The following is a 19,799-nucleotide window of genomic DNA, read 5'->3' as shown; positions in this document are numbered from 1 at the left end:
GCAACCCACTCTTTCTTTTGTACGTGTATTATGTAATAAAGTTTGCTCACAAAAAGGGACGCAGTGTTTTCAATTGCTCTTGAGATAAGATATGGTTCATTGTATAAGTTTAGCGATATGTGCTTGACTCTAATGCTTTTATTTTGCTTTCCTAGATTTCTCTAAATTTTAAAGGTGGATTTATACATAAAAAATAGTTTTCAAATGTGCTATGGCCTTTATATTTCGTGGGTTTAATAATTTAATAAACAATGCAAAAACACTAACTAAAATATTATCTTCACACAATAGAAACACAAACTAAAAAAATAAATAGTATCAAAACAGAAAACAAATAAAACAGTCATATACTCTGTTTTTAAAAGGTTTGCTCTCAGAACAAACCAAAAAGCAACTATTTTGACCACAATTATTAGAAAATACAGCGAGTACCGACGCTCAGCTAGCTGTGATTCTTACGTATGTGCGTTTATATTATGACGCAGTGTTACGTGCCCCCTGCGTTTCATCGCGGAAAACCCGTGTCTCGATTGTGACATCGCCATAGTGAATTTGAGCGTGCTGAAGAAGTGTTGTGTTTTATTTATTTATGTATTTATTGTTATCGAAAAGTTCCAAATAAACATCAAGTAGATTATTTAAAACGACAGTTCTTCAGATTTTGGAAAGGGGGTCGAGTTAAAGGGCATTTATGTCTGCTGACAAGTCTGATGGATGTGAGACCACTGTTTGTGTTGTCACCCCGAGCTCCCAGGGCCGCTTTTGTTTTGGTGAACAGAAAGGGAGGCCATTTTAGGCGTCTCTTTGCTTAGAATATAGATTTCTCATCTGCTTTTCATTTTATTTTACTTATTGTCGACGGTGTGAATTGTTGGGGAAAGGGGATTTCGTTTTTGTTGACGTTATTTGTTTCTGGATAATCAATTTCTGTCGTTATTTGGACTAAAAATGAACCATCGACAAAGAAGAGACTTCTGAAATCGTCGGTCCCGGTATCGTGGACTGAGAAAAAAGGCCAGTGGGCCTCAACTCCAGTGACTATTTCTTCAGTTGTATTATCTTTATTACCAATTGTCGACGAAGAAATTTCACGTTTTGGACATTTGCTTGAGAGGACGTCAGCGCCCAATTGTTTAAATGATGGACTTTTAAAGAACCTATTTGATAATTTTCTCCATTTAATTGATGACCTTTATGCCCGTGTAGTTGAATCAGATTAGATTCGATTTCCATTTCTATTCCATATATAACTACAAAATTGAATCCTGAACTTAATTTAAAGTTTCTAGGTTTTTTTTGTCAGATCGTGAATCGAACATATAAAATGCCTAGATAGATTTTTTTAACATTTAATCCACCATTGATTGTGCATCCTTTGTTTTAATTTGTTAGACCTTGTGTAATCTCATAAAATGTCCTGTGTACATTATAAATTTTCCTCTAAACTGAACTATGACACGGTCACTTTTGATGGACTCAACATCACATTATGTGACCTGAAAAAGCAGATCATGGGAAGAGAGAGGCTGAAGGCGGTGGATTGCGATCTTCAGATTACCAATGCACAGACTAAAGAAGGTAATAAATTAATAAGGCAATGTATTATTGGTTGATCGTTGATTGTTACAAATGCTTTGTTTTTGTTAACTGCGTGTGTTACACAAGCCACTGGAAGAATACAATTAGTTGGATGAGTACATTTGCTTTGAAGTTGGCCTTTTAAATTTAATGTAACGTCAGGCAAACATGGCGGATAGACATTTCGAAAGTGGTTGTGCAAGGTTGTGCTGCATTTTATTTTCGAAATTTTGTTCTAACAGAACCAAACGATTTATTTTTTATGATTTGAATTTGAACTGTAATCATAAAACGTTGCAAGACCAACCGATCACTAACTTTTGCAGTGAAGTACAAGAACTCGAGTCGAAAACAATGGCTTGGCCTTGTGTGCTGGTAGTAACTGTTCCCGTACTTAGACAAAGAAATGCATCAGTAGCGACATTAAACTAAAGTTGACGTTAATTAAATTAGATATATTAACTCGAGTTTTTGTGCAACACTATTTCTGTGGCCGAGTTATGGAATTAATTCATGTTCCTAGTAGCCGTGGCCCATGGGCGAATAGTATTGTATGTAAGGAATGTTTGGTAACTAATTGTTGGCGGATGTTTTGAGAAATGGAGAACATACTGGCCAACTTCCGCCTAGTAATAGTTCAATGTTAACAGGAAGCTATGTTTTCATGCTAAAACGCATGCATAAAAAAAACTCGACAACTGCGAAACAGGCGAAATTTGGTTAATTCATGCGAGCAAACAAAAAAAAATCCGTCCGATAGGGGTGGATTAAAATGTATCATGTACGGTAAATGATGTTCACAAGTGTGGTCGTCTAAAATGAAGATCGGGAAGATTGCCTGCAATAAATCCCCTGTACACTAGATGGCAATGCCTGGTTTATGTCATATGCCAAACACTACAGTTACTCAAATCGCTGTTTTTTTTTAATATTTACGCTAGGAACACGAGTAAGATTTTTTTTTTTGATTTTTTTGATTTCATTTTGTATTTTTCTATTTTTTTGTGGGAATATGCCAGCTTGTTTGCTGAAGATTGTATTAGAAATTGTTTTATGAGACAAGCAGGAGAAATACATATTTTTAGTGGGAAGATGAGTTTTACAAAAGTATTTCTTCGGGAAGATGGCCAAGAAACCCTGTCGTTATTCATATCACTGTTTTCTAGCTATTTTTAGTGGGAATATGGCTATTGCAAAAGTCTATTGTGTTTGTATGTATATGTAGGGAAGTTGGCTCTTTTGAGCAAGAACTTATATAAAGAGGAAAGTTTGTGAATTACCTTTGGCGAATGTAAGCAAACTGGACTGTCAACAATCTTGTGGTTTCTTGCAAAGTCCCACCAGCAGGAGGCTGTGTGGTCCGGTGGTTAATGAAAGGGGCTTGTAACCAGGAGGTCCCCGGTTCAAATCCCAGCTGACACACTGTGTGACCCTGAGCAAGTCACTTAACCTCCTTGTGCTCCATCTTTTGGGTGAGACATTGTTGTAAGTGACACTGCAGCTGATGCATAGTTCACACACCCTAGTCTCTGTAAGTCGCCGATAAAGGCGTCTGCTAAATAAACAAATAGTCATATGCAGGACCACAGTCGTGTTACATGACAGACACCTTACAAAATACTGACCTCACTAGGACATGGTCATATATCATGTCCGTTAGTATTGTGTACATTTAATTGTGATATAAAATAAACATACCTGATTATGCTGTGATAGCATTCCTGACTCACTGCTTGATTTTTAAACCACACCATTTTCTGTACTGGATCATTATTTTGTTCATTTTCCAAAAAACTGAATATGGCTGCACTCAGATTTTCTGCATTATAGCATCCAGATATTTGTGTTGGTTTAAAAAACTCAGAGCGCACCTGCTTCAACATTTACAAAACAATATTAAATAAAGTTGACTCGTGTTGTTTCGGTCAGTACTTTTATCAGAAATTCTGCGCACAAACTGCTGATTTCAGGGTTTCACTGAAAAGGTAGTCAGTCACCAAATTTCTCATTGTTTCTGGCAACAGTTTATGCACTACAGTGGTCTTTGGAAGGCAGTGGAATTGAGGAACATTTTTGTGGCAATTATTTTGAAGATGCTACCTGTTATAAATTGTTACAGCTTTTGCCAAACTGTTGTGTTGGCATTATTGAAATAACTTTTTGTAGGTTTCCATGCAGCTATCTCTGGAGGGTATCTGACACTGGACTGCCATTCTATCTATCTAGTATTATTATTATTATTATTATTATTATTATTATTATTATTATTAATGATTACTTAAATTACATTTGAGGGGCACAATACAGCTTCAAAAAAATATGAAAAGTTGTACAATGGTAATTCCCTGTCAGGTCACCACAACACATATATGGATAGAGATGTCTATCTATCTGTAGCTCAACATTTCAGTTAATTCTTGAAAATACATTGTACCTTGTCCATTTTCATTCCAGCTACACGTTATATAACCAGAATGCTCAGTGAAGTTGGTTATTCTCTAGAGTTTATATGCTAGTCTAGCAAGCTAATAGAAAAAAATGGATGGAAATGCATCTAATTTTTTCTTTTCGGATCAAGAACATTATTATTATGCGATGACCTTTTTTTTTTTTTTTTTTTTTTAAACTTGTGATGTTACGTATAGCTGTTTGTGCGCTAGAAACCAGTTTGATAGAAGCCTGTTTTTGTACGATAAGATTTACAAATGTTTGTGCGAAATTTTGCAAGTTCTCTAGAAATTGGTTTGTCTTGTTGATGGAAACATAGCTGTTGTTCTTTTTCAAGATATTTTGCTCAGTGCTGTAATTGCTAACAGTCAACCTGCCGATCCCCACATGTGCTGTTCTGCACTGGGACTATTTGATATGTTTTAGGCTTGGCATTGTGGTACAGTGTGAGAAATTACTAAACATGCATTTTGTGGTTCCTTTACAGAGTACACGGATGATAGTGCCCTTATTCCCAAAAATTCTTCTGTCATTATTCGAAGGATTCCTATTGGAGGAGTTAAGACTACTAGCAAAACATATGTCATGTAAGTATGGTTTCACTTCAGTTGAGGTCAATGTTTTATGTATTTTTGCAATCTTATGCTAAGGGGAAATAGTTGTGCAGGTTAAATGTTTAATTCAAGATGTCCCATAAGGTAATTGACTTTGGATCCTTTCAGTGCGCCCTGTTTTAGTGTTTGACTCATTTCTAATACACTTTCTTTTCTTTTAAAGAACATCTGTGAAAGTACAAAAGTATAAACTATAAAGCAGATGGCACTGGAAAGGAACCTTTCCAAAATGGGATGTGGGCGGTGCTTTTATAAAAAGAACTATCGTTTTTTATATATATATATATATATATATATATATATATATATATATATATATAATATATATATGCAACACGGATGAGAGACGCAGCAGACAGGCTGCGTCTGCTTGGTGGGCTCATAAATGGCTTATAGCTGGCATGCACATGTTAACATTTTCCTTTTTTTGTTGTTCCAGTGATCGTACTGAATCTTCAGGTGGATCCTCAAAAGCCGTATGTAAAAAACAAAACAAAAAAAAACACACAATCTCACAATTTCTTTCCTTTTAAACTATATATAAAATATATATTTAAGTGCTTAATGTTTAAAAATAGCTTATTTTATTTTTAAACAAACTATACTGTGAAGTAGTAAACTTCAGGTGATAGTATATGTTGTAACACAATGTATTTTGTGGAAGTAAAAAAAAAAAAAAAAAACATTTTAATTTCCATATTTGCACATTTTTTTCTGTGTGAAAACTGGTATTTGTGCAGGGTAATGCACTGTATTTCATATTGAAAATTGGATAAATATTCCTATATAACTCAGTTGTACAGATACATGTGTGATCATTCACATCATGTGGCAATTAAGTAGGTGGACATGATGGCATGTTCAGAACTTGTCTGTCTTAAGTATTGCATCTGTAAAAGCTGTTGTGTGGTTTTTGTTTTCTAATAATAAAAAAAGTTTTGTGTCATATCTTTCATTTTACATTGTATCGCACAGCTTCCGATTTTTAAGATTTTATTGTTACAAGGTTCTGGAACTGATAAGGCACACCTACATGTTTATTCTTAATTGTTGGACTGCTTGCAGTATATAAAATGTATGTTATCACAGCCAAGGCTCAAACAGCTAAGCTGCTAAATCTTGGGCTCCAGACGTGCATTAATTCCTTTTGCACGATACTTGTTGTAAGGCCTTAACGCGCACCCATTTGGTTAGTTCCTAAGGGTAGAGTTAGAGAGGATGGACTGTTTATTTGATCGACTTGCTGAAGGATGATTTGGGATCAAATTATACCTTCCTAAATATTTCGGTTTTGTTTTTGGAAATTCAGTAGTTTCAACATTTTTAAAACCATCATTTTCTACGTATACTTGTGTAGTATTAATCCGCCAATTGTTTGAGCCTTAGCTCTTCAAATGTTAAAAATGACAGCCCAGACAATGTGTTTTCCATTGAGGGATAAAATACAATTTCTGCTCAGAACTAAAATTGCTTTGGAAAACGTATCTCTCAAAAGGAATTTTTCAATGCTATTTAAACCCAAGTCCAGCAGCATATTTGCAAATAAGGTAATGGTAACACAATGAGCTAAACTGATATACAAGTGGCAGTTTTTATGCTGTGTAAGAAACAAAGAATATATTATTTTGTTAATAAAATATTGACATCATGTAAACCGTAAAGACCTTGTGTGTTCCCTGTACTACAAGTTACTTTCATTTATTGTTGGTCCTCAGGCCAGTCTTCACTATTGGTCACCAGACCAGTAAGCCTCTGCACATTAGGGTTAGCATATCCCAATTATGAACGTGATGAAGCATAGCTTCCACAAATTATTTAAAGTAATGTCACGTCCTTTAACCTTTTCAACTGATAATCCTTTATACACAAGCTTCTGCTCGGAAATTCCAGATTTTAGGACCAGACTGTGTTTGGGTCCTTTATTAAGAAATGCTTGATTACTGATGCCTAAAAAGCATATATAATTTATTTTTAGTATAATTAACAATGTATTCGATTAGACAAAATTTACTTTCAACAGACCTGTTGACGAAGATAGCTCTCTAGGATTGAAGAACAAGTAAATAAATTCAGAATTACTCTAAATCTGACACCCAGCTAAGGTCACAGTTTTAGTAAATAACCATATTTTAAAGATCTTTATGTTAATCGCAAAAATTAAATCTTGTTGTACATATTTCCCAAGCTATTCTGTATGGTTTAAAATATTACCTTTCTTTAATATATAGAACAATGTACACATTTGGTACCAATGTAGCTCCCAGACTTCTTCCTGTCGTAGAATTCTCAACACCAGGAGTACACATTGTGTATCAGATCTGTTTATTGTGATGTTGGGAACCTGTTGTACCCCTCCAAAAGTTAAAGATTAACACATTTACGTAAGATATTCTTTTACACAGTGTTGTCTGGGTTGGTGCTGAATCAGTGTCAACCCCATGTTCTAGTATAGCATTTGACACATTTTCATTGTTATAATGTTGTATTTGTTATAATGGAGCGCCCATTATACAGTAGTAGCCTGTTAAATTAATCTCTAGTTGTTCCTGAATTGCGGATCGCTACCCAGTCTGCTTGCTTTTTGTTTAAACAAAAAAAAAAAAAAAATGTAATCAAGGCTGGATATTAAGACTTTTCAGATTTTAATGGAATCCCCTTGCGATTTATCAAATCTTTTTAAATTTGGAATCGCCAATTTTGAGCCTGGTTCACCACTGCAACCCCCACACCGACTCTGGAGGGACGAAGACGAGCACACGTGTCCTCCGAAACGTGTGCCGTTAGCAGCTACCTTCAGAGCTACAGCGTTGGAGGACCACACAGGCAGGTGCCTGGTCGGTCTACAGGGGTCGCTGGTGCGCTGTGAGCCAAGGACAGCCCTGGGCAACCTAAGCCCTCCCCACCCCGGGCGGCGCTCGGCCAATTGTGTGCCACCCCCTGGGAACTGTCCACGGCCGGCGATCTCCAGGCTATAGGGCGCATCCTGTACTCTGCGGAGTGCCTTTACTGGATGCGCCACTCGGGAGCCCCGCAGTTTATCAATTCTGAATATAATATATAGTTATCTTGCATGCTTGTGTAGGGGCCAGTCCACAAAATGAGGCAAACCATAGTTTTTGCTACACACAAAACAGTGAGTGGTGTAATCCTCTGTTGTACACAATCACTGGGTTGCTGAAAAGTCACTAGAAATCAAACCATGTCCATGCCCTGTGGTTAAAATGGCAGCAGATAGTGAGCCTAGAAGATTTTTTTTTTGTACAGCTTGTTTTGTATCAAGAACAGTATATGTCAGTACTGTACTTCTCAAGATTAATCTTACAATGAAGGGTCCAACAATAAAAAGCAAAGACTTCAGTTAAGGGACTGGATTGTTAGACATCTTGTTAAGGGACTGGATTGTTAGACATCTTGATTTAGTTTTGTACTGACAGGTTTAAAGTCATTAAACTTTACAAAGGTCAATTTGTGTTGGTGTGCCTCATCATAGTATTAAATTGAAGTGTTTTTTTAATTTTCCATGAACAGATTGATGAGTCTGCTGCTTCTATTACACTGGCCCAGCTATCTAAGGTATATATATATATATATAATTTTTTTTTTCTTGAATTATTCACTCAAAGTTTTTATTTCTCTTTTTGTTTTATTTAAAGGTTCATTGTATTTTTTTTTAATGAATGTTTGCATTTTTATTAACAATTTTATAATTCACCCCTTTTGTATTGTTCTGAACCTTAATGATACAAGTAGAATGTGATCATGTTAAAGTAAGTGCCTGAAGTTTGTGTGAAACGTATGCATGTATAGTCCTGTAAAGAGTCGGTACTGTGGTGATGATGGAAGGGGAGTAACTTGAGTCTCTCACCATGTTAAAGCAATGCGGGTACATCTTCAAGGCACCATGAAGAAAACCGTTACCGCATCCCAGAAAATTGGCTTTCGTTTCGTTATTCCTCCTTGTTTTTTTTTTCATTGATTACGGTTTTTTCCATTTTTTTTATGAAGAATCTGCCGTACCCTTGTTCCATGGCTGTATACCAATGGACTTCTGTGATTTCAAAACTGCAAAAGATTTGCATTTTTTGTACAGTATTTACAACCTAAACGACTGTATACTCTGTATCTGTTCATTCTATTATGCCATGTAAATGTGTATGTTGTTGTGTGGCATTTAATCAGCCATCTGAATTTATATGCTGGGGATTTGTTTGAACACAGATTCTAAAGTATAAACTGAAAAATAATAATGCTGTTTAATTTTATTTAAAACTAAGTAATTTATAAGGGATGTTCCTGTTTAATATTGATCAATGGTTTCATATTACAGAGCAATAATTAAACCTGGCTACTAAATATTACAATGACTATTCTACTAAAATATCTGCTCTGTAACCAGCATTGCCATAGTCATATTTACTGTGCATAGTCTAACCTTAGATTGGGCTAATTATTACGGGAAAATATGTAAGGCCTGCTTCTGTATTATCTTTATTTGGTAATTCCCTTTGAGGTGAATTTCAAATAGAACCTTTTGGTTAATATTTAGAAGTTTGCTAACTTAAGAATTCGGTTTATTTATGTTACAAATGTGTTTTTTGTTGTTGTTTTTTTAATTATAATTTCTGCTCAAACTGGGTTCAAACAAATCAATTTGTGCTTGTAGTCGGTGATTGTAACTGTCAACTGCAGTGACAAAGTGTCATAAATAATGAATTGATGGATTTTTTTTTTTTCTTAACGAATCGTCATTTGTAAATGGACGATTTTCTATTGTCATCATAACATTGTATGTTAGGTCTGCAAAATAAACTGTTTAAACAGGCAGCGTGTTCTATGAATGAGTGTAGAAATGAGTTGTGATTCAAGTGAAAGTGTTAATTGTTTGGTTGAGCTTGTGAATGTTTGGGGATTTTATTTATTTATTTTATTTTTTCTTAGACCCTGGGCATATCTGTACATATTCAGGTATTTTTTACTGTAACAGGAAAACTTCTGTTTCAAAGCAGTTGAAGCCATTTTGGGCTTTACAGTGTTCTAAGCTCAGTTCTTAGCCCTGAATAATTAGTAGTTTGGTAAGCCTACAATGGCATAAACTGCTATGCAACTGTAGTCTTTGTTTGTAGACCTTGAGGCTGTACATTTTTGCAGTTTTCCAGGTAGACCAGTTTTATTGTGCATAGTGTCTTTACCATCAATGCTGAATAGTAGCTTTCTGTTTCAGCATCTCCCAACTATAACTTTTAACTTTGATACACCCAGCAGTGTTTTCTTTGTTTTAAAATTAGCATTTAAGGTTACATTTTCTATGTAGTAATGTACCGGTACATATTTATTGCAGAGTGGAAAATATAATTTGTTAAACTAAATTTCACACAAGGAAATACAGTATAACACAGTTGTTATCCATTTTAAACCAGATATGAACAGGGCCTAATGGATTCATTATTTTGTAAATACTCCATACACAATTAGCCAGTCAAAAACCATTGCAAGGTTGAAGGCTAAAGGAACTCCCCATTTCATCTCCGATCAGGTAGTATTCAGCATTGAAACATTTTTTCTAGTGTAGACAGATACAGACTACTGCTCTTTACAGGATGTGTTGTGTGCACTACTGAAAGTTCGAATGTATGGAGTCTGTAGCACCCCCTACCCCTAATTTTGTATATCAAAAAATTGCCTATTGAACAGACCGCCAATTTGGCCGAAGCTAATGCATCCGAAGACGATAAAATTCGAGCTATGATGTCACAGTCCAGCCATGATTATGATCCAGTTCAGTAAGTATTAAAAACCTTCAAAGCATTTTATTTTTTTGTAGAGAGTCAAAAGATCATTTTGAAGAAGTAAAATTGTAACTTGTTAACTTTCTCTTCTGCAGTTACATGAAGAAACTATTTGGGCCTCCACCACCCAATTACACTTGCTTTCGCTGTGAGAAAACTGGACACTATATTAAAAACTGCCCAACCAATGGGGTAGGTACATTTATTGTTAAAATCAGACCATGTTGACATTCCTGTTATGAAGAAGATATTAAATATAAATTGGGTTTGTTTCTTAAGATTAAGTACATCATACTTAATACATCTTCAGTGTATTCTGGTGGCATCTATGAAATGTACTTCAAGCAAACAGCTAAAGATCATTTAATGTTTTTTTTTTAGGACAAAACTTTTGAAGCAGGTCCAAGGATAAAAAAGAGCACTGGTATTCCTCGAAGCTTCATGATGGAGGTTGATGACCCGAATATGAAAGGAGCCATGCTTACAAACACTGGGAAATACGCTATTCCAACTATTGATGCGTGAGTATTTTCAAAGAAGGTATCCTCACTGGCTTATTTTAGCAAAAACGATTTCTTGCCAACTATATACTATGATAATTAAAAATATATATTTAGTTAGTGCTTATGGAAATAGCCCCAACAAGGGAAAAGTGACAGAGGGACAAATTGTATTGTTTCTTTTGTGAGGCTTGTGCTATTTTTACCACACCATTTACTCTATGAAGTGGCTCCCTATATTCAGTCAGCTCAGCCAGGTTTCTGTAATACTTTTCAGCTCTAATTATTTTTTACTGCTTCTGACTATTTTAATGTTCACCGAGCAAAGTCACACTTTTTCATTTTAATTCCAGCGAGGCGTACGCCATTGGAAAAAAGGAGAAGCCACCTTTTCTACCCCAGGAGCAGTCTTCATCTTCTGAGGAGGAGGACCCTATCCCTGATGAGCTGCTGTGCCTGATTTGCAAGGATATCATGAATGATGCAGTCGTAATTCCATGCTGTGGAAACAGTTACTGTGATGATTGTAAGTGTGTTGGAAACTTTCAGTGTTTAAAATAGCAAGTATAGAAAATCTGGGCTGGCACGTGCTATAAAAATGGAATGTATTAAGATTGAAAAATACCCACATAGATTGTGAACTTACTGGTTTAAATGTACAGAAAAGGGGCACATCTTGAAAGTTTATGTGATGTATCATTTTAAAAGCTGCATTTTCTAAACAAGTAATTTTTTTGTAATAGTAATTAACAATTGATTTCATCTGCAGGTATTAGAACATTTCTTCTAGAGTCAGATGAACATATGTGTCCTACTTGCAATCAGACAGAAGTTTCACCTGATTGCTTGATTGCCAATAAATTTTTACGACAGGTAATTTTTCAGTTTCTTAGCTTCCATGATGTATAAAATTTGTGTTACCAAAATGTAAACAAATTTTCAAATTCTAGTTTTATCTTGGAGGGAGCAATTTTTTTTTCTCTTTACCCACAAATGTGCTACAATTTTTCTTTATGCAATTTAACATTTAATGAACATGATGCAATATTTTTTCTCCTCCTTTTTAAGGCTGTAAACAATTTTAAAAATGAAACTGGCTACACCAAAAGGCTTCGTAAGGGACAGGCTCCGCAAACTGCACCGATGCAGGGCCAGTCCAGGCCACAAGTGCAGCGTCCTGTCCAGCCAGCTGCAAGACCGACATCCTCCAGGCAGCAGGATCCTCTCATGGCTAATATCCCTCCTGTTGCTGCTATTCCTCCCCCTGTTGTTCCTGCTGCCATACATGCTCCGGTGCTGCACCAGACACAGACCCCTGCCCCTGTTCAACCCGCTGCACCAACTGTCCAGGTGAATCTGGTCACCAGTAGCCCTGCTTCAGAAGTGTCCACGTCGGTGCCCTCTCCACAGCCACAAGTGAAGCACGAAGAACCTGTTTCAGTAAAGTAAGTGTACTTAAAAGAAAGGACTGCATTTATCCACATGTTTTATATTACTGCTATGCTTATTACATCAATTACATGGGAATATTGGAAGGATTGAAACTAAATTGGCAAGTACCTTGTATTGGTCAATATATTCTATTCATGTATTTTTAAAGCAGACATTTGTGTTGACATCTAGTCCCTTTCATGCTTTGCATTCTTCAAGATAAATGACTCTCAGAATCTGACAAATGGCTGTAATTTCAAATGGATTTTCTTATTTCAGAGAGCCTGAGAAAATTGCAACTCCTGTCACATCTGTGATGGTTTCTGCAGATACATCTATAACTATGTCTCTTCCAAAGGTAAAGCAAATCTTTTGCATTTTAAGTAGTTTTTGCTCAATAAGCAAAACACCATTTTTAAATAAAACTCCTTCAGACGTTCTTTGAAAACGAATCATTACTGTTTTTGTCAAACTTTATTAAATGCTATTGGCTGATACAAGTTGCTCAGATGTATGTCAAAGTTGCATAATAAATCATTTATCCCCCCCATAGGGATACCAGGTTCCTGTGCTTGGTCAACCTCATTCAGTTGGCCACTGTATACCTACAACAGGTAAGAATGAAGTAGGCATACTTAAAGAAACAAACATATATTAAATGTTCATCTTCTCTAATGTGTGTTTTAATTTTCTTTTCAGGTCCGCCAATGAGAACCGGCACTATTCGACCTGGAGGCAATCGACAAGGCTGGGATATGTAAGTAGAGCAAAACTTTGCAAGAGCACAATATATTGTGTTAGTTATATCACCTTAAATGGTAGGAACTGTGTAACCACCTCCTACATAGAAATTCCACACCATGCCATTTCAGTATCCCTACCTTTTTCCCTAAAGTATATAACTTTGGATTAACGCTTGTCCCTCGTCAGTCTGACTTCCTGCTGACCACAATACACACACACACACACACAGAGTCAGCACTCGTATATACAACACTCAGATACACGTCAGTCGTGTTTTACCGTCCTTGTATTAAGAATAAAATCCCCATTTTGTGTATGAAGACTGAGTTTGGATACTGTTTTAATTTGGGAAACTCGTGCGCTAACAAATTTCAATGAAAGAATCAACGTCTCCCTGTACAGTTCCTCAAACGCAAGTTATATTTTCTCTTTCCTTACGAAACTGAAGTCAAAATTTTATAGGGTTGTGTGTGAGACAGAGAGAGAGTGAGTGAGGTGTCTGTCGAGAACATTTTTAGTAATATTCACAATTGTTCAGTCCTTAACATAAGTTTGTGAGGGTATTAGTCTAGATCATGGAGTTGTAATTGTAGCTTCCAACTGGTTGTAATAATGAAGGCTATTCACAATTTTAATTCACTATCATTTTTACTTTTTATACCACAGATCAAACAGAGGTCGACCACAGAGTGACCGGCCTCCCAGAACACAAACGACTACCTTGCCATCCATGGCCCCTGTTTACGTGCCTCCCCCATCACACTTCGCTCCTCCCTCCCACGCCTTGCCTCTTCCACCTGGAGTATCACTTCCTCAGTTCCCGCCTCTGTTTCAGCCTCCTACTGCTGGATACGCCGTACCCCCTCCATTGTTCCCTCCAGTCTCAACAACTGCTGCAGCTCCATGGGTTCCCCCTGTAACTACTGGAGCACAGGGCAGTGCCATTCCTACCATCCCACAGGCACCCCCGCTATCTAGAGAAGAGTTCTACAGGCAACAGCGTAGACTAAAAGAAGAGTAAGTTGACATTCATAACATCTTACAATTGCAGACCATTTTTCCCCCCTTAGTAATCTTAGGAATAAAATGTTTTGTATAAATTAGTTGCATAACCTGTGGCAATTCTTTCAGATTATTTAATTAAATGCGTTTTGGGTAAACTGGAATATTTTACCTGTTTATTTTCAAACCTTTTTTTTGGTATTAAAAGAACCTAAAACAGTTGTTTTTTAATACTAATTTGATTATAAATTGCCTGTTTTTTAACTTTCAAGTTTTATCTCTCCCTGTTTTTTTTCAATAAATAGTTCCAACTGTCGCTTCGTTGCTAGGGAGAAGTCTAAGCTTGATGAGTTTACCAATGACTTCGCTAAAGAATTACTGGAATACAGAAAAATCCAAAAGGAAAGGAGGCGATCCTATTCAAGGCAAGTTTTGTTTCAGGTTCTTTTTGGGTCAATTTAATATTTTTGTTAAATGTTAACATTAGTCATGCTGTATTTGTGAAGAAAAAAAAAAAAAAATCCAGAAATCTAATTTTCAGCACAGCTATTAAAATATATGCAAATAGGATTTAATTGACATATGCGGGCATACACTTTGTATTTGCATCTTCTGAAAGTCATGAAACAAAATGCTATGAAATGAAGCTCACTTCCTTGTTATTTTAATTTCCCTAACAGATCAAAGTCGCCATACAGCGGATCATCGTTCAGTGGCAGCTCCTACTCTTACTCAAAATCCAGATCGCGATCCTCCAGGTCTCGCTCCTACTCGAGGTCTGGCAGCCGATCTCATTCTCGTTCCTACTCCAGATCTCCAGTGTACACCAGAAGAGGTGGGGGAGGCAGGAGCCGTAGTTACCGCTCCAGGTCGCGATCACACGGATATCACCGGTCTCGGTCTAGGTCCCCTGCATATCGAGGAGGAGGTGGAGGAGGAGGAGGAGTAGGAGGCGGCAGCAGCAGCAGAGGGTATCGCTCCCGTTCAAGATCTCCAGGTTACCAGGGCCATGCTCCCAGTAAACGACCTGCACCACTGCCACATCCTGAAGGTGACAGAGAGTACTTCAACAGATATAGAGAGCCGCCCCCCTATGATGCCAAGGCTTGCTATGGTCGTTCTGTGGACCAGAGAGACCCTTTCGAGAGGGAAAGATACAGGGAGTGGGAAAGGAAGTATCGAGAGTGGTATAACAAATTCTACACCCCCCCTGGCAATCAGCCAAGGCCTAGGCCTCCTCCATCTAATAGGGAACATTTCACTCCAGAGCGGTTTGGCCCACCGGTCGTCAGACGGGACAATTCACCATACAATCGAGGTCGCAGAGAGGAGTACCCTCCACCTGGGCAGAGCCAGAGAATTCGTAATGTGCCTGGAAACTATCCGGAGAAGTTTGTCTATAAAGAAGGACATGGAAGCAGCAAAGAGCCTAGAAAATCAAAGGAAAAAGAAACAGGTAATCCTCCAGCTGATGGAAAGGGTATTAAACACAAAAAGCACAGGAAAAAGAGGAAAGGTGATGAGAATGAACTGTTCCCCACTGTAGGTTCTCTAGATGGCTCCAGAAAGCCCACTGGCGGTGATGAGGGTAAGGGGGATTCTATACTGATGCCTCCATGCCGAGATGATGCCACCCCTGTCAGAGATGAACCCATGGAAAGTACATCTGTCCTCTATAAAGCTGTAACTGAGAAAGACAAAAGGGAGAAGGTGAAAGCAAAGGGTGAAAAACTAAAACGCAAGCCAGAAAGCAGTGCCCCGAAAAAAGACTCCTCGTTGAAGACCCACAAGCCATCCAGAGAAAAGCAGGTTGATGCAGACAATGAAAAGTCTTCACGTGTGGAGCCCCCAATGAAAAAGCCTAAAGAAGATTCTTCTCAGAAGACTGAAGCTTCAAAGCAGCAAGTGTCCCAGAAAGAGGACAAGGCTCCTCTGTCCCGCAAAGGACAGCAGAAACCAGCTAAACACCATCAAGAGCCTAAAGTGGTTAAAGAGGAGAAGGTCAAGGAGAAGAAAGAGTATGTCAAGGAGACATCTAAACATGACAATCTCCCAAGCAAAGAGGAGAAACCAAAGAAAGATAAAATAGAGGAGAAATGTAAAAAAACCTCAGATGTTAAACAAGAGAAAAGGAAAAGAAAAGAAGAAAAACATTTAGAAAAAGATCTTGAAATGCCTTCTATTAAGTCCCCTAGAATTGAAACTGTAGAAGTGGCCAAGCAAGTGGCAAAGCATTCGCCAAAACCTAAACCTGAGCCTGAGAAATATCCAGAAAAGACAATTGCCAAGCCTGTAGTGGCAAAGGTGGATAAAGAAGAGAACATTGTTCCAGTGAGGAAGATAAAAATCAACCGTGAGACTGGCAAAAAGATTGTAAGCAGGGAAAGCATAGCTCCAGCGGAAGAAATGACAGATGGAGCAGAAAAGATTAGGCCAGAAAGAATGAAAACTAAAATACGAAGAAAAATGCAAGCTGCAGATGAAACCGCTTCTACCTTGGTAGATTATACCAGGTAGGTTTTTGTAGAATTCTTAAAATGTTGTAAAAAAGCTAATTGAAACGTATAGGTGAAGTGTCCTAAACTGTTAGATATATAATGAAAATATAAGCTCTTTAGGGAGTATCATGTTATAAGTATACTTGTTTCAATTTATCATCATTTTTAGTAAATACTAGAAACATGACCCCTTTTTCAAACTAGTAACAGGCTGCAAGATATTCATACCAGCTTTGTCAGGCTGTTTCTGGCTTACCCAGTGTGGGGGTGCTGCAAACCAAAAGGGTTGGGTGCTTTCAGTAATAAGGAATGATCACTCACATTGGAAGTTTATATTTGCAAACCTTTTTAAATGTTCCTAATGTCCCATCCTTTCTCTTTTTATAGCACTAGCTCCACAGGAGGCAGCCCAGTTAGAAGACTAGAAGAAAAGCTGGACATTAAAAAGACAGTGGTGAAGACCATGGAAGAATACAACAATGACATCTCAACTCCAGCAGAAGATGAAATTGTTATGATCCAAGTTCCTCTTTCAAAATGGGAGAAAGAAGACTATGAATCGGAAGACGATAATGCTAAGTCAGCATTGGTTGCTGGAAGTGGAAAATCTGCTACTGTGAAAAATGTCACTGTAAAATCTTCCAGCGAGATGAAACAGACTGAAGAGGACTCTCCACAGACTGAGAAAACATCCAAAGCGGCCAAGGAACCTGACGGGGAGGAACTGCAGTCTGAATCCAAAGTTTTGAAGACTACTGTGCCAAGTGAAAAGGAGAAGGTAGGTGAAAAGGAGAAGATCAGAGAAAAGGAGCGACCAGCTGTAGACAGTGAGACCATGGAAAAGAGGAAAGCACCCGATTCCCAGTCAGACAAAGAAAGAAACCTGGAGAGGACCAGTGATCAAGGGAGTGAAAAAAGTGTCTCCTCGTTCTCCTCTTCTAAAGACAGGACCGTAGAAAATTCTAATGCTGGTTCCCGGGCATCTTCAGTTAAAGGCAATTCAACAGCTGCTAGAAGTAACCGAGATTACCCCAGCTCTAAGCGTAAAGAAGAAAAACTAAAAGAATCTAGCAAGAGGAGGGACTCCCCTTCCCTAACTAAAGAACATGCTCCAAGTCAAAAGAGCAGAGATAGGGATGTGCATGTTGACATTCCAAGGAAAGTCGCAACAGAATCAAAGAGAACTGAGCATAGCCCTGCAAGGGACAAAAAGACACATACAGATTACAAAAATGCCCCTGATTCCAAGCGTGCAGTAGTGGATGACCATCGATCAGACAAAATGCCTAGTAAAGATTCAAACAGACACGCAACCTCAGAGACGAGAAGCAACAAGGAAAGGGATCATGGCGGTTACAAGTCACATAGGACTGAATCCCCCGATGTTAGGACTGACATGGAGAGAACTGTTGGCCGAAATGAGCGTGAGCACAATAAGAACAAGCCACTGCTCGTCAGATCTACCCGGCTGTCCTCCGACTTGGCTAGAGAAACCGACGAGGCTGCTTTCGTGCCTGACTACAGTGAGAGCGATGGTGACAGTGAAGCATCTGACCATAATACTAAGCTTGAACGAGTTAAAGAGACGGGGGTGGTGGCAGCCCCCCTTCCCCCCAGTTTGAGCCCAACCAGGAGCCAGAGGAGTGCAAGTGTGAGCCGCAGCCAGAGCCCCTCAGAGAGCCAGCCTCACAGCCGTAGCAGCAGTGCCAGCTCCGCCGGCAGCCAAGACAGCAAGAAAAAGAAGAAAAAAAAGGACAAGAAGCACAAAAAGCACAAGAAACACAAAAAACACAAGAAGCATGCTGGCAACGAATCTGACCCCGAAAACAAAGGCCAAAAACACAAGCATAAGAAAAAGAAATCCAAGAAGAGCAAGGACAAGGAAAAGGATGACCAAAAACCAAAAGTATCTGTATGAAAAAGACAGATCAGAAATTGTCATTTGTAATGTTACAGTTTAAAGAAAATCCAATTTGTAAATAGTAACGTGGTTAAAATGTGCTGCATGTACGATTGCTGCTCAGCTGATTTTTGTTTTTTTGTTAATGAGGCTTATAAATAATGTACAGAAATACCAGATTGACCATGCAAAAGTAAAAGGTTGAGCTACAGTGTTGAGGTTACCCACTCTTAAATGCCTATGGATGTTGCATACCTCTCTTTTGTTTTGTTTTTTAAATCTGGAAAATGTATTTTTAAAGTTTGTGTCTCGTAAGAGATAGCTTTTAAAAAATAATGATCTTCATGCAGTCTCGAAGCTTGGTATTTGGGTTGTTCTCCAGTAATAATAAATAAGGAATATTTTACTCGTTTAATGAAAGCACTTTAGATGTTTAACATGGTGTTATCAAAAAGCCTAACTGAACAAAAGCCTACATGTACCTCAAGTCCAGCCTAGGTTTTTAAGTGGCTTGAGTAATCATATCTTCATTGTATACAATTATGATGGCAATAACGTTACTGGCAGGACTGGATTTTGTTGTATAAGTTAAATACTGGCAAACTGTTATATCCCTAGAAATAAGAGGTGGGGTTTACTGTACTGTGATTTCTTTTTTTTCTTTTCCACCCCCATGTTTAGAATTTTTGTATTGCCTGGCACAAGGCCTTGTATTTAAATTGTATCAGCTGAATAATTTACAGTGAAATGAAGCCTTTCTATGGAGTTTTGATTGTAATAAATTTTTTCAGGAAACTTTTAAAGTCGTTTATGAAATTTATTGAAATATTTGTTGGATGTTTTATTTTATAGATATATAGAGGTGGTTCTTTGTGGTACTGCTAATTCTTATTGTAACTATAAAGTCTCACTTTATATTAGTTAAAATAGCATGTAAGATGAGATTTACAGCAGGGCATTTTAGGACATTTACAACAAAAACAAAAAAGTTTAAACTATTGATCTATGATTTAAGCAGAAATGCTAGATGGGACTAATGAAGGTTAAGGACCTGTTGCACACTGGCCATTATAGAAATCTGAAACGCATCTTTGAACAAGAATAAATGGAGTGTGTGAAGACTACAGTACCTTATTATCCCACAAGGTGGCATCTCTAGAACAGCTTTTCACATTTTTTTCAGTTTGTTACACAAGGTCAATATGGTCTTTTAGTCTAATGCCGCTCTCACACTGGCACTTCTCCCTGGGCCACAATCCCACGTAGTGTGAAACCACGTACCTGGATTAATCTGGGCC

At 37.7% G+C, this 19,799-nt stretch overlaps 1 protein-coding gene across 3 annotated transcripts; it reads left to right on the top strand.

The window, feature by feature from the left end:
* Positions 1 to 482: 482 nt before the first annotated feature.
* On the top strand, positions 483 to 19,304 carry LOC117418478 (E3 ubiquitin-protein ligase RBBP6-like). 3 transcript variants are annotated; one of them, XM_034031579.3, is made up of 17 exons: positions 488 to 1,578; positions 4,514 to 4,613; positions 5,080 to 5,116; positions 8,169 to 8,213; positions 10,332 to 10,420; positions 10,522 to 10,618; positions 10,808 to 10,947; positions 11,280 to 11,452; positions 11,696 to 11,799; positions 11,995 to 12,371; positions 12,637 to 12,715; positions 12,911 to 12,971; positions 13,057 to 13,114; positions 13,768 to 14,118; positions 14,409 to 14,528; positions 14,784 to 16,616; positions 16,989 to 19,304. In XM_034031579.3, the coding sequence occupies exons 1-17, from the start codon at positions 1,413 to 1,415 to the stop codon at positions 18,517 to 18,519; spliced, it is 5,361 nt and encodes a 1,786-aa protein (XP_033887470.3). In that variant the 5' UTR covers positions 488 to 1,412; the 3' UTR covers positions 18,520 to 19,304. The 3 variants fall into 3 exon arrangements, with proteins under 3 accessions (XP_033887471.2, XP_033887472.1, XP_033887470.3); XM_034031580.3 differs by lacking the exons at positions 10,332 to 10,420; positions 10,522 to 10,618; positions 10,808 to 10,947; ... (8 more) ...; positions 14,784 to 16,616; positions 16,989 to 19,304 and adding an exon at positions 8,646 to 9,464 and having other exon boundaries at positions 483 to 1,578; XM_034031581.3 differs by lacking the exons at positions 10,332 to 10,420; positions 10,522 to 10,618; positions 10,808 to 10,947; ... (8 more) ...; positions 14,784 to 16,616; positions 16,989 to 19,304 and adding an exon at positions 8,516 to 9,464 and having other exon boundaries at positions 484 to 1,578.
* The last annotated feature ends 495 nt before the right edge of the window (positions 19,305 to 19,799 follow it).

This window comes from Acipenser ruthenus, chromosome 13 (assembly GCF_902713425.1).
Source record: "Acipenser ruthenus chromosome 13, fAciRut3.2 maternal haplotype, whole genome shotgun sequence".
Lineage (NCBI taxonomy): Eukaryota > Metazoa > Chordata > Actinopteri > Acipenseriformes > Acipenseridae > Acipenser > Acipenser ruthenus.
The sequence above is the reverse complement of the archived record's forward strand: the minus strand, read 5'-3'. Positions and strand labels throughout refer to the sequence as shown.

Excerpts from the sequence above, each read along its gene's own strand:
- LOC117418478 (XM_034031579.3), top strand. The coding sequence starts at position 1,413 with ATGTCCTGTGTACATTATAAATTTTCCTCTAAACTGAACTATGACACG. Across the intron at positions 11,800-11,994 it reads CCAATAAATTTTTACGACAG|GCTGTAAACAATTTTAAAAA; the intron begins GTAATTTTTCAG and ends CTCCTTTTTAAG. Across the intron at positions 12,972-13,056 it reads CCACTGTATACCTACAACAG|GTCCGCCAATGAGAACCGGC; the intron begins GTAAGAATGAAG and ends TTTTCTTTTCAG.